This window comes from Podarcis muralis, chromosome 1, assembly GCF_964188315.1.
Source record: "Podarcis muralis chromosome 1, rPodMur119.hap1.1, whole genome shotgun sequence".
NCBI classification, from domain to species: domain Eukaryota; kingdom Metazoa; phylum Chordata; class Lepidosauria; order Squamata; family Lacertidae; genus Podarcis; species Podarcis muralis.
This window is the reverse complement of record NC_135655.1, coordinates 46,483,001-46,510,784: the sequence shown is the minus strand read 5'-3', so window position 1 is coordinate 46,510,784 and position 27,784 is coordinate 46,483,001. Positions and strand designations below refer to the sequence as shown.

Here is a 27,784-nt window from a genome sequence, read left to right as displayed (position 1 = left end):
CTCTCACGTGCAAAAGCTTCATCCATATAGCAATCTGCTATTGCAGCAGAATACATACAGTAGAAGAACAGCTTTCTTAAGAACATAACAGACACCTGGATCAGGCCAATGGTCTATCTTTTCCAGCATCCTATTCTCACAGTGGCCAACCAGAGGCCTGTGGGAAGCCTGCAGACAAGAGCACAACAGTATTCTGCCCACCTGTCATTTCTGGAAACTGGTATTTTAGTAGTCAAAGTAAACAACATGCTACCTACTTGGCTGAAAAACTACAGAAGCCAAATTGTTTTGCATCTTCATAAAATCAGTATTGTACTGAACTGTGTCCCAATAGTAGCATGTATCTTGTCAGGTCCAATGCAGTCAACACTTACCTTCCATCAGTCTGGCAAAAGGTTCCGGGCAGGTTGAAGGGATAGGAAGGGCAAGTTTATTCATGGCAACACCATATGCTACTGCTAGGCCATCAATTCCTCGAAATGGTACTTCCCCAGTTAGTAGTTCCCAAAGCAACACACCATAGCTATGAAAAGAAAAGTTTAATAATGTAATTCTCCCTTAAAACCAGCCAATTCTCCTATAAGTGACAGCAGCAATTAAATACACATGGATGTAATGAATGAGTTCTGTGGAGATGTCACAGAGGGGATGGTCAGATCCTGAGTCATTTGGGGAGCTGGATGAACTGGTAAGGGTCCTAGGGGAATGGGGGAGGCGAAACCGGGACTCCAGGAAGTGTCTGAACCTAGGTAGAGGGCCTGTATTCTGGAAGATAGACAGGTACATCCAAGCAGGTTGGTGAAGGAAATGTTCCACCCCTGTGACATCAAACATCCCTGCCCAGATACCTCTGCCTCTTTTTGCCTAGGGAGGGAGGAGCCTCCCCTCCTTCTAGGGAGGCAACTGAGAGTAAATCAGATGCTGAGCTGCGCCAACACCACCTTCCTTGACATAGAGACACCTCAGAGACCAAATCTGTTTGCTTGCCCAGTGTCCAGATTATGGCTACTGTGCCTGCCACGATATTCAAAAGGAAGATGCTAGCGGCATGCCACTGCTGGATCAACGTCCTAGTTTGAATTAGCCTTGTGTCTACACCTCATATGTATCTGCTTCACCTTATAACCTGTGCCATGACCATGTACCAATCCTATTTATGAACTGAAGCCTTTGGCAGAAACAGAACTGGGATTTTTTAGTTCTTTGCCCAGCAATGAGGGCCAAGATAATGTACAAAAGGTTAACACTATAAATATAATACCTACACTATAAATATAAACACAATACTTGGAACAAAACTGGAACATCGGGTTTTTTAAAAAGGGCATTTTGGCATTTTACTGATTTGGTGATTCCAAGTTTTATCACCTTTGACAAAAAATGTATGAGTCAGCAAGTTTCATGCTAGAAAGAAGGGTATCTATTTTAAGTAACTGACGTGAACCTGTGTCTGTTGGTAGTTTGTCTATTCTTAATACAGAAAACTAATGTATAAGCCAATGTACATCTAAATAAAAGTGTAAGAATTTAGAACTAACAGTCAGAAGCACAGAAAAAAACAGTATCAAAAGAAGATGTGGGGGGAGCGATGCTTTGGCAAATCAACTGTTTAGGAATTCTCTTCAACAAGTAAACATAATTTCAAGCACAGAAAGTTAAATTAGGTATCCAGGAGCTACAAGTTAAAATTCCAATGTGTTTAGTGCCAATATACTTACCTCCACACATCACTGCCTTTAGAAAACATGGAGGAACGGATGACCTCAGGAGCCATCCAAGCATACGTCCCAGCAGCACTCATTTTAGTCGTCCTATGCCATTCTCTGGCTAAGCCAAAATCTGTGATCTTCAAGTTCTTGTTGTTTAGGTCTCCATTTTCCACTTTCTCAAGTATCAATACTGGCACACAGGGAGGAAAAAGGTTAATGTTTAGTGAACATACAATTTATACTCAATGCTTCCTCAAAAAAAAAAAAGTCAATTTTTAGATCTTGTCCATAGGTGCAGGGTTGGGTGGGGTGAAGAAGTGACAGAAGCTCTGCTACTGCACATGTCACACTGAATGTGTCTAAAGTATAAGGGTAGAGGAGAATTTCATTTGCTCAGCATTTTTATTTAAGGTTATTTTTAAATTGCTTGATATATAAAATCTCTAAGTAGTGTATATCAAATTATGAACACAAATATTACAAAAATATACCATAAAACAATCAATACAGGCTACTGATAAATATGCTATTATCTGTACCATCATTAAATCATAATCAATACCATTCTTAAGCAAATCAACCTAATTCACATCTCCCCTAATGGGAATGTAATAGACAAGAAATGCACTTATATTACAACTCTATGATTCTATGAGATAGCTATGAGAAATATATCTGGCCTCTATGAGATATCCATCTCTACTAAAGAGGCTCTCTGGAACACAGACAAAGTGGGTAGAAAGTGTCATTCCTGGCAAGCAAAAAGCCAGGCTGAGAACTAAGACACCAGCAAAGCAGCAGGCTGTACTCCTATGAACTTCCCACTATACTATAAGGACAAATACCCAACATCAAGACACTGTATGGTAAAACATTTGAATATTGCAAACTTACTGGGAATTTTTAATAACTTTGAAGATTAAGATGATGATTAAATCACCCTTTATCCAAAGATCACAGGGTAGTTCACAACATACACAAAATAAGAATACAAAATACATAATAAAACAAAAACAGCCCCAAAGACATTTAAAATGCCATAGAATGTTAATCAGTCAAAGGTCTGGTTGAAGAGAAACATTTTTGTGGTAACTCCTGCAAATCGTTGGATATCTTATTTATAAAGTCTGAAAAATTTCATTTTTTAATTAGATTTGTCAAACAACAGATGACACTTTTTAAATACCTTTCTATAGAGGTAAGATGGAGGGATAGAAACAAAGTTTTCACTTTAAAATAGTTAATTTTAAAAATAAAATAAAAACTGATTTAAATTGGGGGGCAGGATTGCAAACATTATGCTTTGCTTTTAAGATACAAAGCCTGAGATTGAGAGAGCCCTAAATCTATTTGCTTTTTCTACAAATCTCATCCACCAACTCAAGGCATTCTCAGGCTGTCAGTCTTAGTAACAGCAACAGAACTTGAGGGAAAAGAAGCTCTTTGGGTATACAAGGCCCAAGTCATTAAGAGCTGCATAGATTTGAAAACTGTGTCTTGAGTTGTACCCAGGAAAGCTATAGGAATTTGAAGCAGACACTGCAGCACTGATGTAATCTGCTCCTTACAAACCACTCTCTGGCAGGATGCCAAGCTATGTATACCTCAGCCCAGTGTACCTGAAGGAGCGTCTCCACCCCCATCGTTCAGCCTGGATACTGAGATCCAGTTCTGAGGGCCTTCTGGAGGTTCCCTCACTGCGAGAAGTGAAATGAATGAATGAATCTTTATTTGCGTCAGCCATCGGCCACAGCAATAAAACAACAATACAGTATACAAAGAATAGAAATAAAAAGTCAATTATATAAAATACATTTTAGGGTTTTGAAACTGCGAGAAGTGAGGTTACAGGGAACCAGGCCTTCTTGGTAAAGGCACCCGCCTTGTGGAATGCCATTCCATCAGATGTCAAGGAAATAAACAACTATCTGACTTTTAGAAGGCATCTGAAGGCAGCCCTGTTTAGAGTAGTTTCTAACGTTTGATGTTTTATCGTGTTTTTATTATTCTGTTGAAAGACACCCAGAGTGGCTGGGGAAACCCAGCCAGATAGGCAGGGTATAAATAATATTTATTTATTTTTTTAATGTACCAGTTGAAGCCAGTAAATGGCGCCTTGGGGACAACACTCTACAGCAGCCAACCTGGAATTTTCCAAAGGCTCCAACTCCCATCAACCTGAGTGCCAGCATTGCCAGTGGTAAGGAATGATTGGAGGTGCAATCCAAAGCATCTGGAAAATGCCAGGTTGGGAAACGTTACGCTACAGTAGTCCAACAGGACTTCAAGTTTACAAAAGAAACAAATGAAATCCCTACTAAATATTTCCCTGTGGTGCAGTTCTGTTATCCCCAACCTATGCTTTTAAGATTGCTCAGTTTCCAGAGTCCAATTATGGCCACTTTGGCTGCTTTCAGTTTCTGGCCCCTGGGCATTATTTTGGTTAAAGTACTGCACTTGAAGGGACGCGGGTGGCGCTGTGGGTAAAAGCCTCAGCGCCTAGGGCTTGCCGATCGAAAGGTCGGCGGTTCGAATCCCCGCGGCGGGGTGCGCTCCCGCTGCTCGGTCCCAGCGCCTGCCAACCTAGCAGTTCGAAAGCACCCCCGGGTGCAAGTAGATAAATAGGGACCGCTTTCTAGCGGGAAGGTAAACGGCGTTTCCGTGTGCGGCTATGGCTCGCCAGATGCAGCTTGTCACGCTGGCCACGTGACCCGGAAGTGTCTTCGGACAGCGCTGGCCCCCGGCCTCTTGAGTGAGATGGGCGCAGAACCCCAGAGTCTGGCAAGACTGGCCCGTACGGGCAGGGGTACCTTTACCTTTACTGCACTTGAATTAGAAAATGCTGGGCATGCCATGCACAAAATGGCTCCCATGGAAGCATGACATAACACAAATTAGAGAGACAACAACCCCAATAGCTGACTTCCCATGGTAAGCATAAGCTTATGCGCTGCTAGCCCGGATTATGGCTCTCTCTCTCACTTTCATATGCAAACATACACAAACAAAAACAAACACACGCCACACAAAAAGAAAAGCTGAGAGACTGGAACACCTGCCCAGAGTGCCAACAGAAGCCTTCATAGGCACCATGGTGCCCATAGGCACTGGATTGGTGACCCTTGGTTTAGAACCTAAAATGGTTGAAGACAACTGATCTAGGCCACTAGGACCACACATAGAATTGTAGAGTTGGAAGGGACGCCGAGGGTTATCTAGTTTAACCCCCTGCAATTCAGGAATCTCAACTAGATCATACATGGAAGATGGTCATTATATCTCCTCTCAATATCCTCTTTATCAGGCTAAACATACCCAATTCCCTCAACTGTTCCTCATAAGGCTTGGTTTCCACACCCTTATCATCTTGGTTACCTTCTGCACACATTCCAGCTTGTCATATTCTTCTTAAATTGAGGAATGAGGACATGATGGGACCTTATGGAATAATGAATACCCATTAATGAAAGTCCTTTCCATAAGATCCTGTTCAAACTTAACTTTAGTGAAAAGCTGAGATAAAGCGATATTCCGTTCTCTTTAACCTGAAATGCTTCCATTTACACCAACAAAATGCCAATGTAACTGCACGCTGACACAGATATGTGACTGCAGATATTTTGGATAGATGCAGCTAAACAAAAGCAGATTCAAAGCCAAAGCTCCATCTACAAACTTCTCATCTAAAAGGCATCTTACCCAAGAGGGATCACAGTGATCCTGCAAAAGAATCCTTTGGCAACTTGCATTTCACTGCACTTTAGTTGCCTGTGCTGCTTCATAGTTATCCATTTTTCATCTGCCTCTCCTATTGCTGAAACACAACACCAAAATGAATTGTGATAGATAGTAAATTGCATGCAGCGATGTCAGCAAAATCCATGGAGTAAGACAGAGAGAGGATACTGAGTAGCAGTAAGTTCAATGCAGTTTCAATGAAGCATATTTACTCCTTTAAAAATGATATGAAGCTGTTAGAAAAACTAGCAGAGCCAGTTAGAAAATATCATCATAGGAGGACCAACTAAAATATTATAGAGTAGAAAACAACCTCTGTCTCAGTTTTCATGGCTGAGGCACTTGGAGAAGGATGCCAATTATTTCAGCAGAATGGCAATATATGGAAAGCAAGCATTTCTTCAGGTATGCTTGTAACCATAAGCATCAGGACTCTGGATAACTTAATCCTTCCTCCTGGGTGGAACCAATAAAAATCACTTTTTTAAAAGATAAAAAATATATATATATTCAAAATGGCGAAGTCACTTCTGGTAGAAACAATGTTGAGACTAGGGCAGGCAGGGGAAAGGATTCATTTCATTGTTTTATATCCCACCTTTCCTTCAAAGAGCTCAAGGCAACATACATGCACCCTCACCCAAATTTCATCCTAAAACCCTGTGAAATTAGTCCACATCTCTCAGCCTAATTTACCATTTAGTAATCTCCATGGCTGAGTAGAAAACTGAATCAGGATCTCCCTAGTCTACTATGACATTCTAATCACTACATCAAGCTGCCTCTACAATGATTAAACTCTTACTCCCCATTTCCTGATGCTGCTTATGCTACCCACAAAGGCTATTATTTACATTTTTTATGCTTGCAAATGTTTAATGAATTCACACAATTAGCATCATATTAACTTGGGTAATTAGGCTCCAAATTCATTCAATATAATACAAGGTAGGGCTCCAGACACCTTCCTAAACTTTGCTACAGAACTATCTGTCACCAAGTAGAAATGGATATGAGTAATTTTATCCTCAAAATCTTTAGCAAACATGTCACAGCATACTTCTGAGGGTTCTTTCACCTTGACAATCCATCTGTGAGACTGTTAAACCACAGAGAAAAGTTCCAATGGATAATGCCCTGAGAATACGCACGTAGTGGAGAAAAACTGTTTTTCAACTCTATTATTGCCACAAAGTAGGTTAAAAACGAAAACTCTGTTTGGTTGCATCCTCACTGAGTTTTGGGCTGGTTCATAGCCCCCAGTTCACTGGTAAAGTAGGGTGCCAATCAGACTTTGTACATGTCTGCATTATAAGCTATGTTTTAAGCTGTATTTTAAGCCGTATTTTAATTAACTGTTTGTTTGTTTGTTTGTTTGTTGTTTTCTATTATGTTTTATTGTAATTCATATTTGGTGTTAGCAGCTCTGAGCCGAGCCCTGGCCGGGGAGGGCGGGGTATAAATTAATTATTATTATTATTATTATTATTATTATTATTATTATTATTATTATTACTACTACTACTACTATTATTTCTTGAATAATATGAGGAATTAAAACAATAACAGGAACTGAGAACTGTTATACTTAAGCTGTTTTAGGGCAGGTGCTACCAATTTGTCAAATTCTACCTGTGCTTATCAGGTATGCATTTCATTTTACAACTAAGGAAGTTCACAACTGTTCTGTTGCAATACTTAAGTCTGTAGCCCTAAAATTTTACATCAACATTCTTACTCTACCAGCCTGCTACCATGAAACACAAAGTTGTCAACATATTAAAAGACATGCACTCTAATTATCATGTATAGAAGGTCCTTAACTATCCTATTTCAGAAATGGCAATTCAAACATTAAGATTTTGTGCAACAATATGAAAGCATTAGAGGTTGAGGAGTCTTCCCAAAGCAGTATGCAAAGAAATTAGAGCTCCTATTCACCTGTTCTTAAACAGATGGAATTAGTTTGGTAGAACAATTTCTGATTACTCCTATGGAGATTAATCAGACACTTCAAAGAGGAAAATAATGCTTAATATATAGGTTAAATTCCAGTTTGGCAGCCACTTTACACAGTAGACCTACAACTTACACTCTTTTAACCTGTGCGCATTCAGCTTTACACGCCTAGCAAAAAATAATGTATTTTTTTAAGGGATGGACGTCCAGGAAAAAAAGACTTTGGCAATCCCACCCACCACTGCACCCAATGTGTTTGACTATATGCAATTTTAACTTTATGTGCTAGCCCCAGAACGTAACCCCAGCATAAGTTGTGGGTCTACTGTACAGTACTGGAGACATACTTGTTCTAAATTAGAACAAGCCCACATTTAACCAATTATGAACTAAGAACAGGAATATGCCAGTTTTGCAAGTGAGTTCACAGAAGTAACTCTTGCTCACTTACCTACCAAGTGTATCCCCATTGTAACTTAATGACAATCCTTACCTACTGCAGGTGACCACACAAGTGGCTGTTTAAGAGCCTGAACCCCATCTTCAGAAACAAATTTGGGATGAAAATCCCAGCAGCTAATTTGTTATTGCAAAGCAGAACAGAGTTATTTGCAGGTGAGAAGTAGCAAACAAGTGCCTAAACTTTTTCCTGTACACTTCTTCCCAACCAGACTACCTGGTACTCCAAGATTCACATCAGTTGCCAGAAAAAGCTAATGATATTATTTTTCCTAAAGTGTTGCCCTTAAGATACTTTTACTCCTATATCCAGATTCATGTACTGTGGAGAAATAAAACGAAGACAGAGAACTTTGAAAAAATGTATGTCTGCTTTGCAACTATGAGGGACAGAAACTGGATTTAAACAAAAAATTGTGGCCACTTTGTTACACACTATGGATAAGGACATGTCACAGCTTCTTGCTTGTAGTGGAATTTGTCACATTCACTTCATGTAATATGGCAAAAATAATGCTACTGAGCACAACTGTTGTAGCCCTACTATACTTTGCTAGAAAACCTATTTGGTCATGTTTTGCAGTTTGATATTGAATTTCACAGATATTTAACTAACTAGTTTTACAGAAAAAAAGGTTATTTAGTCACATCTCTTATCCAAAGTTGTGAAAATGTGAACACATCTTATGAAGCACTTATCTGAGCACTGAACTAACTAGTTCATGTAGATCTCTCCTTGATACAAGGAGCAACAAATACCTAAATGGTTCTAAGACAAAATTATTTCCAAGGTCAAAGAGATTTAACACACATTGACAGCTAGCATCCTGCTAATTGTATTGGAAACTGACAGAGAGGAGCTTTGCTAAGAGGTTTATTTTTAATTAGTTACACATCGGCTGCCAACAGTGTCTATTTTCTCCACAGTTAACAAACTTCACTTCTAACCAGCTTAATAGAACTCCTCACAAATTTAAGTGAGAAGCTGGTGTTGCACACACAAATGACAGGAGGGTTCTAACAAAATCAATTTTATCATCCTAGATATACTATTCCAAAGAGGAGGGGAAAAGGAATCAAAATTAAGTTTGTTTGCTTTCTCCTCCACATCTAGGATACCTGCTCACCAAGAGTCTCACAAGGCTATCCCAATTTGTGTTATACTCTCAATGTTACACATTCCCTCTCATCCACATGCTTGATTCCATCTTTCTAATGTGGAAGGAACAGTTACTTATTAATGCTGCTATACTGACCCATATTGAAAATTATCCAGATAGAGTATGCATGAAGTTCTAAGATAGAGAATTTAATCAGAGTAACTCTCCTGTGAAACCGTTACTTAACAAAACATGTGGAACTGCTTCAAATGTTATACTTTTAGTCTATACATAATTCAGGTCCATAATATAGATAACATTAATCTCCTTTCTACATCATTTATTTCAAGAGTAATTTGCTAAGATGCTTTTTACAAATCAGATTTACTCAGATATGAGAGAAAAGGCTTAAGTAACTACCCAGAGTTGCTGCCCAACCATTCTACTGTTGCCAGTCTCACTCCACCTTCTGGAAATATCCTATGGGCTAGACTGGCAGCAGGAGTAGACCAGTATAGTGGTACCTCTGGTTAAGAACTTAATTCGTTCCGGAGGTCCATTCTTAACCTGAAATTGTTCTTAGCGTGAAGTACCACTTTAGCTAATGGGGCCTCCCACTGCTGCCACCGCACGATTTCTGTTTGTCATCCTGAAGCAAAGTTCTTAACCCAAGGTACTATTTCTGGGTTAGCGGAGTCTGTAACCTGAAGCATCTGTAACCCGAGGTACCACTGTACTTGCAGCTTTCATACGGCAGCCCAGTGTTATAGAAAACAGCATATATGACTGTGTTGTCAAAGTAAGGGAAGTCATTCTTTCTTGATCCAAGTGACGAGAAAAGTGGTAAATTACAGAACTGTCTTCAAGGTTCAAAGACTTCATAGGTAATAGAAGTCTTGAAGTCTGGACTCCCAGACTGCTGATATGCTTCATGCTCATAGAAACGGGGCAGAAGGAGAAAAGACAGAAGAGGGGGAAATCAATCTACATCACAATGTTCTTGCCACTACCATTTTTGACATCCAAACAAGCAAGGGCAATTAACCTTCCATCACCTTCACAACTCTGTTCTAAGTGTCACAAGTTTCTCTTAACATACCAGAGATGACAACTGGCAACAGTGCCTTAAAAGAAAGAGTGAGAAAGGAATTCACAATTGTGTTGGTAAAATCTTCAATACAAAAAATAAACTAGGAGAAGGCTGTTCTCTAAACCAGGGGAAAGGAACCATTAGGCCAGAAGCGTCATAGAATCATAGAACTGTAGAGTTGGACGGGACCCTGAGGAACATCTAGACCGACCCTCTGCAATGTAGAAATATGCAGGTGTCCCATATGGGAATCGTACCCGCAACCTTGGTGTTAGAAGAAGAAGAAGAAGAAGAAGAAGAAGAAGAAGAAGAGGAGGAGGAGGAGTTTGGATTTGATATCCCGCTTTATCACTACCCAAAGGAGTCTCAAAGCGGCTAACATTCTCCTTTCCCTTCCTCCCCCACAACAAACACTCTGTGAGGTGAGTGGGGCTGAGAGACTTCAGGGACGTGTGACTGACCCAAGGTCACACAGCAGCTGCATGTGGAGGAGCGGAGACGTGAACCCCGTTCCCCAGATTATGAGACTACCGCTCTTAACCACTACACCACACTGGCATGCACTGTGTCATGAAATACCTTAGGAATTATCCTATAGTCTCCCCATCTCAGCTCGCTTCCCTAGCCCCAATCAGCAGTTGGGCTTAAGTTAACCTTCACATGAGTGGCAAAGTATTTTATCTAAGCCTAATTACAGTGAATGAGGATTTTCAGCTGCTAGGTAAGAGGAGAAAGGGAAGAAGAGAAAGACAAAAAATACATGGCTCATCACCAGTTCTGGCCAAACCCACTTTATCTATGACCTCGCCAATTGCTGACTCCAACCCCATCCATTATAACTCCCAAGAGTTCTCCTCTGGGGAGACAACCCTCATAATCAGAAAGGTTCCCCATCCTTCCTCTAAAGAAGAAGAAGAAGAGGAGGAGGAGTTTGGATTTGATATCCCGCTTTATCACTACCCGAAGGAGTCTCAAAGCGGCTAACATTCTCCTTTCCCTTCCTCCCCCACATCAAACATTCTGTGAGGCGAGTGGGGCTGAGAGAATGTGACTAGCCCAAGGTCACCCAGCAGCTACATGTGGAGGAGCGGAGACACGAACCCGGTTCCCCAGATTAAGAATCTACCGCTCCTAACCACTACACCACACTGTTTTCTTGCCATTCTCTTTTTGTTCATTAGCAGTTCCTTATTTGTTTATTATATCCCACCATTTCTCCAATTAGCTCGCATAGTCTGGCATACATAGTTCTCTGTGCTTTAATTTAACTCCTCTGTGAGGTAGTTCAGGCCACGACACAATGACTGGTCCAATACCATACATTAGGATTAATGGCTGAATGGGGATTTGAATCTGGGCCTCCCCAATCCATCTGTCTAGCCACTACACCACTGGCTCTCTTAAGAGTAAGTCTCATGGGAAGCTTTCATGCCCCTGCCTTTCATTCTAGCCTACTCATCAGTTTTGTCCTCAAGCTTATGTGGATGGAATATATTTCAAGTTACTAACATTTTATCTATGCTGTCCACTTCTCTGTAAGTCCCAACATCACACCCGCTATACTCCCCACTTACTGTTGCTGGACTTCAGATCCCGGTGTATAATAGGAACAATTGCTTCATCATGCAGATAGTTCATTCCTCCAGCAATCTGGACAGCCCAATTCACTAGTATGTCTGGTGGGATTCTTTTACCAGACAGCACTCTATTCAGTGACCCTCCACGGGCAAACTCCATGATTAAGCAAAGGTTAGGTTCCTTTAGGCATACGCCTTTAAGTGCAATTATGTTGGGGTGTTTTAGCATGGCAAAGAGCTTGGCTTCTTGATGAACATTCTCAATAGCCTCACTGATGTCTTCATCTGGATCATACCGAGCTGCCTTGACGGCAACTTCTTCTCCAAGCCAAATTGCACGATAGACCTTCCCAAAGCCTCCAATTCCAATGATTTCCTCCAGAACCAGCTCAGAGAAGTCAATCTCCCGTACTATAAATGGAGAAACAAAGAAATATAAGTTATTTTACAAGATTAAATATTGTCAGTAGATAGCTTCAGCATTATTCCTTGCCTTAAATAATATTATTCTGCCATTTAAATGTAACAGTTTAGGCTTGTGTCAACAAATTCTTAAGCTCTTATTGCTATCAGAACTTGTCTGGAAAAATTGTACCAAGGTAGTATCATTAAAATGCCCTACGCAATTTTGTTGTAAGCAACAATTCTATATACCTATTTTAGGTCATTTTATAATAAAGTTTTATTGGTGGCTTGAATTATAAAGTTGGATATATTCAGCAAAAATACAATGTTTCGTTGCTAAAAAGATACACACGTTTCACAGGTAGCTACAAATATATAAGAAAATATATAAGAAAACAAAATGTATTTCAACTTTTCTTTGCTTGTGCTTAACATGTAGTTATTTCCATCAATATAAACAATTGTTATAGCAATGAAGTTTTTTGTAAAGGCAGACATCTCCCTTTACTATTCTTTACTACTTTAGTTTACCCTGTACTACTCTTTTCATATGAGAAGCATCGGCTATAAAAATGTATAGCTGCCAGCAGCCTAATTCAAGTGTGCCAAATAAACAGAACATTTTACATATTCGTTAACTCGGCAAGTGCCACACGTCAGTACTCATATTTAATGGCACTTTAAGGTTGCAACATGATATAGTACATATACTGCAATAAAACTATGATCAGTATGGTAAGACCTCCCCAGAAAAGGCAGCAGTATTATGAACAATTTGTTTATATTTTAACTCGCCTCCCACCTGAGGTTCAAGGCTGGTTATTTTCAGGTTAGACTACTGCAATGAATTTTATGAAGTGCTGCCCTTGGAGCCTGGTACTATTACACCAGTGTTGCATCAACTGCATTAATTCCCAATTTGTTTCTAGCCACAATTCAGACTACCTCTAATGTTTTAATAGTTTGGGGCCTTTATGCTTGAAGGATCAACTCCCCTTGCATGAATCTATCCACATGCTGAAGTCTACATCTACCTCCACCCTGTAAGATGTGGAGGACAGAACACAGGCCTTAAGGCTATAGCACTCAGACTACACAGGACTAGCACGCATCTCTTTTGATGGTTGGTCAATTACATGAAACCTATTGTAGCCCATCTGACTAGGAGTCATCACTACTAAAGACTCACTAAAAAAGTTCTGAAACTTAAAATACAAAGCCACTCAGGAAATTTATGTTGAGAGAAAAACAGGAAATCTGCATGCCAGTACCAGGAAACATTATTGCCAACTCGCATACTTTCTTCACTTAGGGAAAAGGAAGTTGAAGTGTGTCATAATGCCTGACAGACAGCAGGAAATACAGTTCTGAATTCCCTACTTAAAAGTGCTTGAAATTACATTAAGTCCTTTGGTGAGCTATTTCAGGAGTAGTGAGAAGCTCTATTACATTGAGTAATACTTTGATGTGACATACCATGGGAGAATTTCTCAAACTGTAGGCCAAGGACCACTACTGGCCCTCAGCAGTACAACCTACCCCCATCATGCAGTAGTCTTTTCTACTGTCTTGGGGGTTTGAGCCATTTGGCCGTGCAGATGCTAGCAGCATCAGCTATAATAGTAGTAGTGTAGTAATCTGGGAAACAGAGAGGAAGGGAATGAGAGGAAAGATGTCACAGGAGAAAGTATTGAAAAGAGGAGGAAGGATGAAAGAAATTGGCAATTTGGAAGTGGCACAGGATACAAGTTTGAAAGGAAAATATGGAAGAAATAAAATGTTTTTAGAGATATACAGAGGGTGGGGGGATAGATGAATTATTCACTACTTGAAACTTCTGGATCAGCAACTTCTGGCTAAAAGGGGAAGAGTGAGTCATGATACCTCCAGAGCCAAAGCCTGTGCTTAGCTTGTGGAAAGCTGAACTATGGAACTCCCTATAGCAAGGAAACTGCTGTAGTAAAGAATTTAGCAATTTCCAAAGAGAAATGAGGCATTAATAGAAAATGGTATCAGTGATCGACATGATTGGCTGACAATCTCCACCTCCACTTTCTTATTGGCTCCGCCCCTGTACCCCTATTTTGGGACTGGTGGGCCTCCATAATTTGGGCCCTGGGAGTGGAATGTTTGCTGTAAGATGCACACTAAACATCTCTTGAGCATTCTTAGAGGGAAACTGAGGATCTAAACCAAACAGTGCTGAAGGGACAGCTCCTTTAATGATACAAATGGTTGTTAACACGGCAGCCGGTATTCTTAACATTCTAATGTAACCTTGCTGTTTTTGTGTTCTGAAGTGCCCTCTAACCACTAATGCATGATTTACCCTGCCTCAAATGCAAATAGAGTATGAAAATAAAACATGCTGCTTTTTTGCAAGGGGGGGGGAGGATGTAGGTACAAAAAGCCTAGCACACACCATCTCAGTTACTTTGCAAAATAGTATGTATAAAAAAGATATAGTTTAAATATATATTAAGTCAGTAAGAAATATAATGTTTAAGAGACACTATGCCCTCATAACTTGCCTTTCACCACTAGCAAGAAGCAGTTACTTGCAAACAAGTACTCAAGTGACAAACCAATTCAAGCCCTTGTCTCTAAAGTAAAGACCAAGGTATATAACCAGGTCAAATTTTAACAGGTGAGCACTGAGCAGATTGCATGTACAAGTCAAGAGAGATGGGCCTCTGAACCATTAGGTAAGGCTGTGTTGTATGTTTTCCCTCTCTAACATCTACTGGCCTTCTAAGACAGAAAAAGTCTCATATGCAGTTTGTCATAGCAGTTACAGGAACTATGCTGCTGCTAATTGCCTGGTTTCCTGATCCAAATACATCAGTGATAATCTGTCCTATTCCTTTCCTACCTCCTAGAAAGAAACACCAATCCCTGGCCATGAATAATTTATAGATTAAACCCCAAAAGGAAGATACAAAGTCTTACAATCCCTTGCCCTCAATATGTTTATAATGAAATACTATTTCAAATATAATATCATACAATAGAATAAAAGTCACAATCCTGCATAAGTTTGTGCTTCAATTCCTTTGCATCTGCTTGCATGCAAGGAGAGCTGTGCAACATCAACATTGACAGAAGGAAAACATCCTCAAAACAAGCCCACTTGAAGGCAGCTGATGCAGAAGAACTGTGAGCAATGGGTTAGATTTAGAAGTATATCCATGTGTAGGGGTGAGAAAAAAGGAAGGCCTACAAGACAGGACATACCCAAAGATACAGGAAGTTGCAGTCTCTTTGCAGCTTCATTGTAAGAAGTAATGTATCTTCCTCATCAACTCTCAAAATGTGTTTTCTCTGCCTTCTCCTAGCACTGAACTTTAGGCTACGCATTTCTTAACTCCTTCAGAACAAGTTACTTTAAAAATATGTAATTAGCAAAAGTAAGAGTAGATTGTGGAGAATGAATCACATTGTGATGAATTTGAAAATGGAGAAACACACTCTGGACATAACAAGATGTCTGACAATGAAGAAGAATAGTCAGCTGGACAGATGGAAAATGCAGCTATATTCTATGGTTTTCATCTCTACTGAGAGGAAGGACAACTTTTGTTTTCATGAACTATAAGGTAAGCACACATACACTCATTCAGTAACAGATGACAGTACTGAAAGCTGTCCTGGTTCTATCACCAGGTAGTTACAGTGAAAATACCATCAGACTGAATAACATTCATCTGACCTGAAGCAGCCTGGCATTTAATTAGCTTATTAAGAAACCCAGATGAGAAGGGGCAGAACAGAAGAGCTCTTCACTGGTGTTGAGAGCAAAGCTGAGACAGAAAAAGCAGTGGCAGGATAAATATAACCCAGCGCCCAGTGCCACGCCCCTTCCTTCCCTACCTCTCGAAGCAGCAAGGTATATAGGAAGGTCGCATCCTTGCAGTTTCGTTAAACGGGGAGAGGTAAAAAAAAGTAGGAACAGGGACAACTGCCACCTCTTGGTAAAGATCCCACAATCGATCAAAATGAGCTAAAAATCCCACTTAATTGATCAACATGCAGCTTATACAGATGGCACAGGTCGAAAACTCCAGCCACCTCGTCCTGCCTATAAGTAAAAACTGTAAAGCTGAAGGGTTGTCTGCAGCAGGGAGTCCCTGGAGCTGGGAGTCCAGCCTCTCCCAGGAAACAGGGGCCTAAAGGAATTAAGGGATAAGCACTGTTGGCTTCTCCGCCCCCCCCCCCTCGCCATGCCCTCCTCTTCTCCTCCCGCCTTCCCTCTCCTACACTGTATGGCGGGCGTCTGCGGGTAGCGGGACTGGAGCTCGGCGGCGCCCCCCTGGCGGAGGCAGAGGCGGCTGCTGCTGCTGCAGCTGCTGGTCACGTAGTTGCTGGGGAAGATGCCGACGCGCTGGTCGAGCTGGCCGGTCCACCAGCCTTCGTCTCCGGACACCTGCGAGTCCTGCGAGAGCACCTGCACCACGTCGCCCGGGCGGAGGCTCAGCTCGTCCTCGCCGCACGCCTCGTACTCGAACACGGCCGTCCACAGCAGGCCGCCGCCATCGCACGAGGCCGCTCCCGACGCCGCCGTCCTCCAGCTGGCCGTGGCCGCCGCCGCCGCGCCCTCATCCTCTTCGCCGTCCGCGCCGTCCGCCGGCAGCGGCGGGTGAGCGGGGCGGCGCGGGCTGCGGGCTGCGAAAGGCTCCATGCGGGGAGAGGAGGAGGAGGGAGCGGCTCCTCCATAAGGGGGGAGGCGCTGCCCGCGGGAGGAGCCGCCGAGAGCTCATGCGGCTGCCGGCGGCAGGTACGACCCTGAGGGGGCGCCTGGGCCCGGAGCGGAGAAGACGCGCCTCCTCAGCCCGCGGTGACGAGGCGGCGGCGACACCCGGCCTTCCCGCCAGAGCCGCGTCTCTCTCAGCCGCCGTCGGCTCCACCACAGGCTGAAGCACCAACCGCGCATCCTGAGGCTCCTGACTGACCGGCAAGCCGGGGGAGGAGGGGCGAGGGGCGGCCTGTAAGGCCCGCCTACTCGTCGTTCAGATCTCCATCCCCGTTCGCGGTTGCAGCAGTCCTTCAAGCTCCTCCCTTTACCTGATTGAACACCGGCTGCCCAGATCCCGCCCCCTGCTTAGCCGCAGCCCACTCAGCCGCTTACAATCCCCGCCCCATAGACTCTTACTCGCACTCCCCCCCCCCGCACGCGCTCCAAAGTTGCCCTTCCCATTGGTCCGTTCCGCGCCGACGGTGGCTTCCCCTATTGGCTGGGATCTCGCCTTCTCAGCGCAAGGAACTAAGATTGCATCTTGGTTAAATTATCCTTTCCTTCAGCACTACTCAGATAGAGTTACTGGATCTTTCATTGGGCTGCGAATGAAAGCGCGTGGCTCAGAAAATGAAATAGAGGGAGGAAGACGGGGTGGGGTGGGGAGACACGTTCTATTTGGACGGCTCACAAGAACAACGCTTCTTTGTTTGCCATTGGTTCATTACGGGAAAGTATGTCCAATGGTTGGTCTATAATTCTATATTTCATCCGGCAAGGCCGTGTGGCACCTGCTAGGAAAGCTGAAAGGACTGCAGCTCTCTTACCTCTCTTGACAGCAGACGAGATAGAGAGAGAGACTGCCACGAGAATAATTGTGATAATGATTTTTATTCGTTTTCAATTACAATAATAGCCTCATTATATCAATGTCAAAGGACAATACAATTCCCAATGTCAATCATTCAAATACCAAATTACATAATTTAGGTGGTGCTAGAATTGATGGTTTGATGATTTACTTTATTTCTGCAGTCCAAAATCTTATTTCAATTACATTCCAGTCACAATAGTAATCCCTTATACTGTACAACAGCTGCAATATTTATAACTTTTACTCGTATTGAGGCAATTAATGATTTATAAGTACAAGAGAAGATCTCATACTGTATCCTTGTTCTTCCTGTGTATGACATTTATTCTGTCCATGTTGGAAGAATCCTGTCCTTGTGAAATATTTTGTCTGTCTTGGTTTTTGCTCCTATCCGTCATGCCTTGCGTGGAGCTGGTGTCCCAATGTTATTTCAAAAGTTTCTCCCTCACTGCCACAAGATAATTGGTGCCTTAGTTCCTTGTTTTCAGGCAGCATGTGATACATGTTGGAATACAATTTAAATCCCTATGCACAAGGGTTATCTTTACAAGAACAGTCTCTTAAATGCATGTATCTTAAATGCATGGAATCTTCAGGCTGATTCATGGGAAACAAAATATATGTGCTGGGTTTTTTAAAGAGATGTATACAAATATAGAGGAACACCATCAATCTCTTGCTCATGTCTGCTGTTGAATCGATCTTTCAAAATATGTGATGTCCTCCTTTATGGGTTATTTTAGTATGCAGAATACATGTACACCAAAAACATAATATGAAGTTGCTATCATTTACTAGAATGACAAAACCACTAATCTAAAACATGCATTTAACTAAAGAAGGAAATGCTTTGAGGATGTGGTAACTTCCAAAGCATCCCTACACAACAATGATCAGCAATCTGTTTCTCCAATTCCTCTAGTCTAGCAAAATACTGTACTTTAATAACTTAAAAAATAAGCAGCACTGCCTTCTTGTGGTTGACATTGCAATAGCTTTTCAAACCTGATGTAAGATTTGTTTTTCTTGGCAAAGCAGAAAAAGACTGCAGTCCTCAAGTGGGCATCAATGCAAGCACAGTTCATATTAGTGGAACTTTTCTTGTGCAGCACTGGAGGACGGGTAGAAACTATTCTTAATTAAATTGTACTTACCAATAGACAAACAAGGACATTAAATCTAGAATTGCTTTCCACACCTTCTCAAGTTAGAAATACTGTCCTAGGAGCAGGCTCAGAAGATTCCATTGCTCAGTGACAGTTTAGGGGCCTAACTGAGGTTTGATGGGGAGGGAGCGAGGACTTAGAGGCACAAGTGCCATAGCTCAGCAGTAAAGCATTGGGTTTCTATGCAGAAGATCGCAGGTTCAATCTCCAGCCTCTCCAGGCAGGACTGGGAATATCCCTACTCTGAAACCCTAGAGCAAATGTCCTCAAACTTTTTTCTCTAAGCCACACTTTCAGAATAAAAAATTGCTTGCACCACACCTATTTCTGTATTGATAAGACATACATTGGAAAACAAAACTGGTTGCTGAAGTTACTGGAGGCAAAGCTGATATAATGGACTGGAAGAAAACTCATTGCTGACATTTATTAATAATAATAATTAGACAACCTGTTTTGGAATTTTTGGAAAAAATAAAATGAGTTAATTTGAGACATTTGGGTCTGAAGAAATATTGCTTAACAGAAAGTAGAGCAGTTGGATTCATCCTCGAGCAGGGGTCAGCAAACTTTTTCAGCAGGGGGTGGTCCACTGTCCCTCAGACCTTGTTGGGGGCCAGACTATATTTTGAAGAAAGAAAAAAATGAACAAATTCCTATGTCCCACAAATAACCCAGGGATGCATTTTAAATAAAAGGACACATTCTACTCATGTAAAAACATGCTGATTCCCACTGTCCGTGGGCCGGATATAGAAGGCGATTGGGCCGGATCCAGCCCCCGGTCCTTAGTTTGCCTATCCATGTAGTGATTGTTTTGAATAATTTCTTTTATGTAACCAACCAATGGAAATTGGAAATCCGTTGTACTTTCTTTCTTCCTTCTATTCTTTCCTTATTCCTTCTTTTTTATTTTGTTTTGCTTTGGTATCCCCTGCTCTGGGCCATTCTTAGGGTCCAAGGATTACACACAGATGAAGGTGGTGGATGGATCCTGAGTGAGAAGCAGGGAAGGGAAGACCTCCCAGAGTGAGAGCCTGGGAGAGGAAAGGGAAGCTCCCAGGTAAGAGCTGAGAGTGTCCATCTCATTCTGTGAGAGACAAGAGTTAAGATTTATCTATGAGAGAGGATTCTGTGTTTTCTTTTTATTTCCCTTTTTTGTTGTTATTGCATTCTGAACAAGCTTTAATAAAATCTTATTTTAAGAAAGGAAAACAAAAAGAAACAACTCCTAGCAGTGCCTGATTTATATAACATAGAACACAACCGCTTTATAATATGATCATGTGACACCCAGAAAGTATAAAACAATGCAGCTACTTAAGAACAGGAATCATTCCTAAAATTTAATTGCAGTCGTATCTTGGTTCTTGAACACCTTGTGACTCGAATGTTTTGGCTCCCAAACGCCGCAAACCCGGAAGTAAGTGAGTGTTCCAGTTTGCGAATGTTTTTGGAAGCCAAATGTCCGACACAGCTTCCACGGCTTCCAATGAATTGCAGCAAGCTCCTCTTTTTTCAAGTTGTGTTTTATACAGATCAGTTTCGTTTGTTGTGAGACATTAGTGTTGCACGCAGTATTAGGTTAGGAAGGAAAGGGGGAAGGAGGGGGAGGGGGATGGTGAGTGGGGTGGGGTGGGGTGGTTATGCTTCTATTCTTCTACTTAGTATATGTGTGGGTTTTTGTATCAGCATCACTTACTGATCTCTACAGGTTCTCTGACGATTTGCTTGTTGTATTTCCTTATGCATCACATGTTTTTATGTTGCAGCTCCAGCTCTGGGATTGATTTTGATGATTATAAATCACATAAGTAAATATAACTGAAGATTCTGCAGTACACTCTTCATTCACATGGAGAGCCCTGATACATGTATGAACCTGGGTTTTTGTACTACTTCCAATGTAAACTCAGAATTTACCCCCGTTTTCTGAAATATCCTAGACATAAGAGAGATCTGGGGCACCCACTCAGTTTGCAGGAAGACCCACAGCCTATGGTGGTTAAAAAAATAAAAACCATGTTAAACCAGCCCTGACTTCAGCAAAAAAAGAAGTTGGAAGTTCCTTAGTTGATTATAATGTACACTAGCAGAATTCCTGACCTGGAAACTAAAGCAAGAGCGGTCTCATCAAAGCAGGAATCCTGAAGCAAACAGAAGCCAGACGCCTCAAGCACATTTCACAGTCTTTTCTGATAAAATTAATTTGCACTCATTTGGGTAAGAAAGCATAAATAATTTAAGAACCATTACTGTAGGTCATGGTAGAGTTTTATGTGGGCTGCAGAACATGTAACGACAACTGTATTTAGTAGCACCAATGCAAGAAAAACACTGTTAGAAGTATTTATACATTTCTTCACTGGCTCAGGCCCACGTGGAACAAGAGAGCTTGACCAAAAGTCGTCTCCCGCCCCTGTTTCATCATTTTGACTTTTTATAATGTTTATGTTACTAAATTTTATTCACTCTGCATTCCAGATCTCCCTTATGCCAAGCTGTGTGGGGTTTCCATTGAGCAGAGGCAACTCTGCTCACTTCTGCTGGCTCAGCCAGCCTCCTGTCAGTACAGACCTCCCCCATGCACTCACCAAACAGGTGGTCAGGAGGCTTGACAGCACTATCCCTGTCAGGGGACCCTGAGGGAAGGCCTTGAAATGGGGCGTTCTGAGGGCAGGGTGGGGTTGGTTGGCATCTGTCTGTCTTGGGAGACCATGGAAGAGTGCACCTCCGGGGGTGAAGTCAAGCCGTTGGAGAGTTACAGCGCCTGCCAAGGCTGTAGAGACCGATATGGGAGAGACAGCTTTTGTTGCAGATGAAGTTGGGGCAGATGAAGGGGTCCGTTTGTGCTGATTCAGGGGTAGCATGGTGTTTCTTCTCTCTGCACTCCTGCCAGCAGCCGTTTCTCCTCTGGCCACTGCTGTGGACACACAACCAGTCTCTCTCCAGGTACTGCGGTCATCTGCAAGGCATTCTTTGCAGGGAGGAGACGGGGCTGAAAATGAGCACAATGACCCTCTTCCCACTTGTGATTCTTGACAAATGGTCTTCAGAGGCATAACACCTCAAATACAGAAGCATTATTCTTGTCAGGCTTCGGGCAATCTGATTCCTCTCCCTCAGGGCAGACTGCCAGTAATGGAAAGACAAGATACTCTTACCAAGATATTTTATTCAATACTCACAGAGAGAGATGTAGAAATGCCATCTCTCGGATAATGGCATTGCTTCGAGTAAAGTCCCACCCCCTCCATCTCTCCTATTATACGTCATCCCTACATTGGCTGACCGGTGCTTTCTGCCTCTGAGCTTCCTATTCTCCTACTCTCAATGCACGCCAGGACCTGGGAGCAGGGATGAAGGAAGGGGGCGGTGGGGACGGCCCTCCCTGGGTGTCACCACTGAGGGGGTGACAAAATGGTGGGCAGCACTCACCGCGGGGCCTGCAGCACCCCCGAGCCACGCGTCTCTCCTGGGAGTGACATGGTGGCTTGGGCACCCGCAGGCTCCGTGCTACCCCAAACGGTTTGCCTGCCACCTCCCCCTCAGTTGTAGGGTGGCTGAGTGGGAGGAGGCAGGCAGACTCCTCGGAGGCCTCACGGAGCGTCCTGCCCCGGCTTGCCCCACCCCCACAGGCGGCTGGCCCCACCCCAGGTGCCCAATCAGCTTGCTCCACCGCTGCCTGGGAGACGGGGAGGTCTGGCTTGTTTTCCAATGACAGCATCATCAACAATGTCTAGGCAACACGATGACCATGTACATACGCAATAGACAATCTTTTATAGAATTCCTTCAAACTATAACAAGTCCAAAATGAAATCTTTAGTCTCAAAGTCTCTGAAAATCTTTAAGTGAAGCGAGGTACCAGACTTTGTACGATGAAAGACAAGCTGTGAAGCTTTGAGTATTCAGCAAATATAATGTCCAACACTGAACAGTGATTCCGGATATTGACTACTGTTTCGTAGAATTCTTCGTTTTGTTTCGAATGAACATTGCTCATGTAATGAACAGTGCTCATGTAATAATGTAGTCACTGCTCATTATTACATGAGCCCTGTTCCACAGCATTTGATATTTTCATTTACATACATTCATTCGAAATAAGATGGGTTTATGAAGCAATTCTATATCCTCCCACCACGTGTTGCCTAGACATTGCTGACGTTCTCTTTGCAACACAGGGGTTTGTTTGGTTACTTATGGTTGCACCATGCTTTCCAGTGACACTGAGTCTGTCAGCTGTCTCTCCCTTGATGCTTTCTCTTTCTCCTCTCCTCTCCCAATATTTCCCAGCTTCTCCCCTCTGCAGCCTCTGAACTGTGACCTTCTGCAAACCACTGTTGTAGATCTATACCAGGCATAGGTAAACATGGCCCTCCAGATGTTTTGAGACTACAGTTCCCATCATCCCTGACCACTGGTCCTGCTAGCTAGGGATCATGGTAGTCCCAAAACATCTGGAGGGCCGAGTTTGCCTATGCCTGATCTATAGTCTCCCTCTTCTCTAGGAAGTGCAGGAGGAGGGGGGCGGACTCCACCATTCTTCCCCTGACAATTCTGCATGGGTTGTGTTCAACTTACCTTTATTCAGAGTGGACACATTGAAATTAATAACCATGATTAACATGTCTCTTCAATCACAAATGACTCATTCCTTGGTGCATGCATTGAAATGTAAATTGAATGCGAGAAGGGGCTGTTGCTGTGGGATCCAGCACCCAACACTGGTGGATAAGTTCCTTTGTCCTTTTAAGAGACACCCTAATCCTGGAGACAGTTCAGTGATTTGTATGCTGTATGGTAGTCATCTGCTCTGGAGAGTCTCAAGGAGCCTAATATGGATCCTTGGGCTTAGGCATGCTATCCAAGGCTTATGAACTTCAAATAAATGCTTATGTTTTGCAGTAGATCTAAGCATTCTTAAGCATGGTATAAGTCTGGAGCCAAACTATAAGACACCAACTTTACACAATTATCTATTTTAAAAATGAGAAACTACTCCCTGAGAGAAGAGGATATTTGAAAATTATATTCCATTTTAAAAATAGAATGTAAGTGGATTAACTTACTGCTCAGGATAATAAACATTGGACTACAACAATAAAGCGGTAGTCTAATAGTCATAACAGTTATTTTTCAGTTATTGTAAATGAGCAGTTAGCATTCGCCTGCTGTCTTTTTTAATATGGAAATACCAGCTGAAATTGTTTGCACTGTTAATTAAAGGTTGCTATGCAATTATATGACTCTTCTAAGCTCCCCCCACCATAAACGTGAGTTTTATGTTTGCCTAGCAACTAAAATCCAACATAGTCTGTTATCCCTTTTACCTTCTACATGGTTCTAACTACTGAGAGACTGTATTAGGGAATTTATTTCACCCCATTCTAGTTAAGACATAGTCTATAGCAGCTTTTGATAGCAAAATAATCACATAACAGTATTTTCTGCATAGGTCTAGTCATATATTTCAGTTTAGATGGAATAATGAAATAAATTTATAGTTACATTATGAGTTCTTTTATGTTTATTTTTTATGTTCTACAAACAATGCCCTAATGTTACCAGCATTATTTCAGTCTTTTCTTATCTGAAAATAAGCCAGGGATCCAGTGGATCATTAGTAATATTCCTCAAGCTTGATGACAACTGCTCCCACAGCAATTGACTTCCCCTCACAGAGAAGGGTGGAAATGTAAAGATGTTATTTGCTGGATTAAGCCCCTTACTCATAAATCATGGACTTGTAAGCTATTCCTGTGTAGATGTTGCATACTGAGTAGTCACAGGCTTGTTGCTTGCCCAATCTGTCTTTTCTTAAACTTTGCTTTCAAAAAGATAAGTGCACAACATGACATTTCCAGTAACCTTTCAGAATTCATTTTTGGCTATTGTTCTCAGTGGAAGTGGAAATCTTCTAACCAGCAGGAGTTTTCATTAATTGGCTATTCTAGTCTTAAAGGACCTCAATTAACCCAGCAGAAGACTGAAACTCTGTGTGTGAAGACATGTAAAGGAAAGAAAACAGTTGACAGGTAGCTGCATAAAGGGCTAATCCTTTGCCCTCCTGGAAGCATAGCAACATGACATTCTGATCTGTTCAGCCCTGCAGTGAGTTCCGCCAGTGCTCATCTAGGCTGTTTTTCAGTGTGCTGGGTCAACGTGTAATTCCACTTCGGGTTCCACATTTCCCCTTCATCTTTGTATTGTTACTGGCCACCCCAAGCTTTGCTGAGCGGTGCATGAGATTCCAAGGGGTCTTGGAACTCTTTGGGGAAGATGAGGCATTGTGAGTCTGCAGTGTCTTTTAAATATGATTTATTTACACCAGAAGCTTTCAATGGAGAGAGATTTCACAGCATTCACATCTCAGAAAGAGGCCATCCTTCAAAGCAGCCTAGCATTGAATTCCCAGACATCTCTGTGCCTCTCTCCCAGCCTGCCTTCAGTCAGCCCACCTTCACAGCAGCTCATTGAGTTCCCCTCCTTCTTTCCCAACCTCTAAATTTCAAAAGGGCACATTTTTCATGCCTCCTGTAACCTCACCATCCCAACTCTGCTATTTACTCAGAGCAGAGGGTCAATGACTGACCATTGTCCAGTAATTATACCTTGATGGCTCTTCTCCCCAGCAATTTCCTGGTTTGGCATGCATAAATCGAATGTCTGGTATTTTCCTTCCAAATAGTATCTAAATAAATTCTACAATTTATTAATTTCTATCATTCTCTAACTCTAGCAGTTGTGGGTGGTCATGCACCCCCAAACTCTGTTACTCTAGATCTAGAAACAGTATTAAGATGGTATAGTCCACATCCATTTATTTCTAGCTCATCAGAACACAGGTACATACACACAGTAAGGTAAAGAGACCCCTGACCCCTGTCCAGTTGCGGACAACTTTGGGGTTGCGGTGCTCATCTCGCTTTATTGGCCGAGGGAGCCAGTATACAGGTTCCAGGTCATGTGGCCAGCATGACTAAGCTGCTTCTGGTGAACTCACGGAAATGCTGTTTACCTTCCCACCGGAGCGGTACCTATTTATCTACTTGCACACAGTAGTGGCTGGCATATATTGAACCTGGCAGGGTGCTAAGAAACCAAGGGGGTATAGCCATGAGACCACAGGGGTATTGTCAGTTGTTCTGGTTTGCTTCCCATCTGCCCCCCCCCTGCATTTTCTAAAAGATATATGCATTATAGATACTGTGGACACTTTTACCCTCACCAGTATCCTGTAAAGTAAATCATAGTGCATTTTCCACAAAAAATAAAAAAGAACGGCAGCAGAACCTTGAAGACCAGTGAATCGTGGCATAAGATTTCTTGAGCTACAGTCAACTTCAGCAGCTCCATCATTCTTGGAAATCAATGAAAACCTATGTAATAATACTATTGTGAGTTGGGGGGATTCTATTGTTGAATTAGCCAGGCTAGCTTATTGGTGATGGCCCCAATTACTGGGTCGTGGTGAGAAAGACAAAGGCCAGACTAGTGTGTAAGAGAACTGGGCTAGAAGGCGGCAGAAGTCTGAGAGTGAGAGCCATGCTTGATTACTGCTTGAATCCAAGGCTGTGGCAAGACTATTGGCAAATCCTATTGGTGTTTCTCAACTTTCTGACTAGTCGCAGGACCTTAGCAAGACCTAGCAGAGTAAACGCAGAGTTCACGAAAGCAATTGGCAACTTGGCTGCAGACAGGATGGACGAAGCAGGCACCAGGAACTTGTAGTTAGGTGTTTATTATATGCACTGGACTATTTACAGGAACAGAACAGAACACAGAACTTTAGCTAACTCTCTCATACATGACTCACAACTCTCAACCTCCAACTCCTACACTGACACACTGAACCACTGAACTAACAGTTAGTAGGCCATTAATTATCACGCCCTTGAGAGAGATTGACCAATCATGGAGCTGTCTCCATGCCTCTGTATCACCAGGCAGACTTACTCCTTCACATGACCTTTTGGTTGTCTGCCAAACCTTAATTGACTCTGTGTGAATAGCTGCACATATTCAGATTCCCAAAAAAGACTTTATGAGTTGTTAATGCTGTGAGCCCCTCACATGTAAATAAACCATATATCATGGTATATCATTATACATGTAAATAAACCATATATCACAGTCTCCACTGCCCCGCATTCCAAGGAAATGGACCCTGAATAAGCACTTGGAACCCCTGGAATCTTAGACGGCTCAAAGATTCGCGTGGCATGCAACAATACATTTGCCAGCCTTTAAAGCACTGTTCTCCCCACCCCTGCTGTAAACACAATTAACTGGCTACCTCTTTGAGTGAAAGCATACCAGAGTAATATGCCCAATACTGCCTAATAAGCCTGCAACAGTGAGGAGGAATTTTAAATTAGGTCTCCAGATTTTTTGGTGCAGCTGCCTTAAAAAAAAAAAAAAGGATGTAAATGCAAGACTTTTGCCAATTGCCTTAAAGAGAAGGAAAATGTACTGACATTATTAGGAATGATGAGCTTCAGAAATAAATGACGTTAGTATGCACAGGGTGCACCTTTTTCACCAATATGGTCTCTGTTTGTTTTTAGTAGGATGATTCCACAACTGCCACTGCTGGTCAAAAAAATAAAATAAATGCATCCCAGCATAAAGTTTTGTTGCTTCAGGATTAGCAAACACATTTTCAAAACACACAATGTAAGTCCTCCAAATATCCCCATTCATAAAAGCAAATTGTCTTAGTAAAAAAAAACCATTTGATTTTACAAACAAGACACTTGCAGTGTGTCCAGTGGGGGTCACTCATTCAGAAAGGCAGTGAGAGAAAAAGAAGCAGGCAGGGAACAAACACTCTTGAGGCTGGCTGCATAGGTGTGGTCTTCCAAGGAAGCAGCTCTGAGCATCCTCAGAACACAAGTCAAATTGGCTCCTGTGTCTACCTACTAACAGACTTGGTAAGGTTAGAATCCGTGGCTGGATTGTCAGCACAA

The 27,784-nt window shown here is 42.2% G+C and overlaps 1 protein-coding gene across 5 annotated transcripts in view; it reads right to left on the bottom strand.

Moving 5' to 3' along the window:
* MAP3K9 (mitogen-activated protein kinase kinase kinase 9) overlaps window positions 1–17,073 on the bottom strand; it is a 39,518-nt gene extending 22,445 nt beyond the window's left edge. Inside the window, exons 1-4 of one of the 5 annotated variants that reach the window (XM_077927509.1) lie at window positions 16,295–17,073; window positions 11,630–12,043; window positions 1,719–1,899; window positions 375–523 (exon numbers count right to left, since the gene is read on the bottom strand). In XM_077927509.1, the coding sequence (XP_077783635.1) occupies window positions 375–523; window positions 1,719–1,899; window positions 11,630–12,043; window positions 16,295–16,715 (1,165 nt within the window). In that variant the 5' untranslated portion in view covers window positions 16,716–17,073. Of the gene's footprint in view, window positions 1–374; window positions 524–1,718; window positions 1,900–11,629; window positions 12,044–15,907; window positions 16,027–16,294 lie in introns of those variants that run through there. The other 4 variants (XM_077927515.1, XM_077927525.1, XM_077927520.1 and 1 more) reach the window with 4 other exon arrangements.
* Window positions 17,074–27,784: the final 10,711 nt, after the last annotated feature.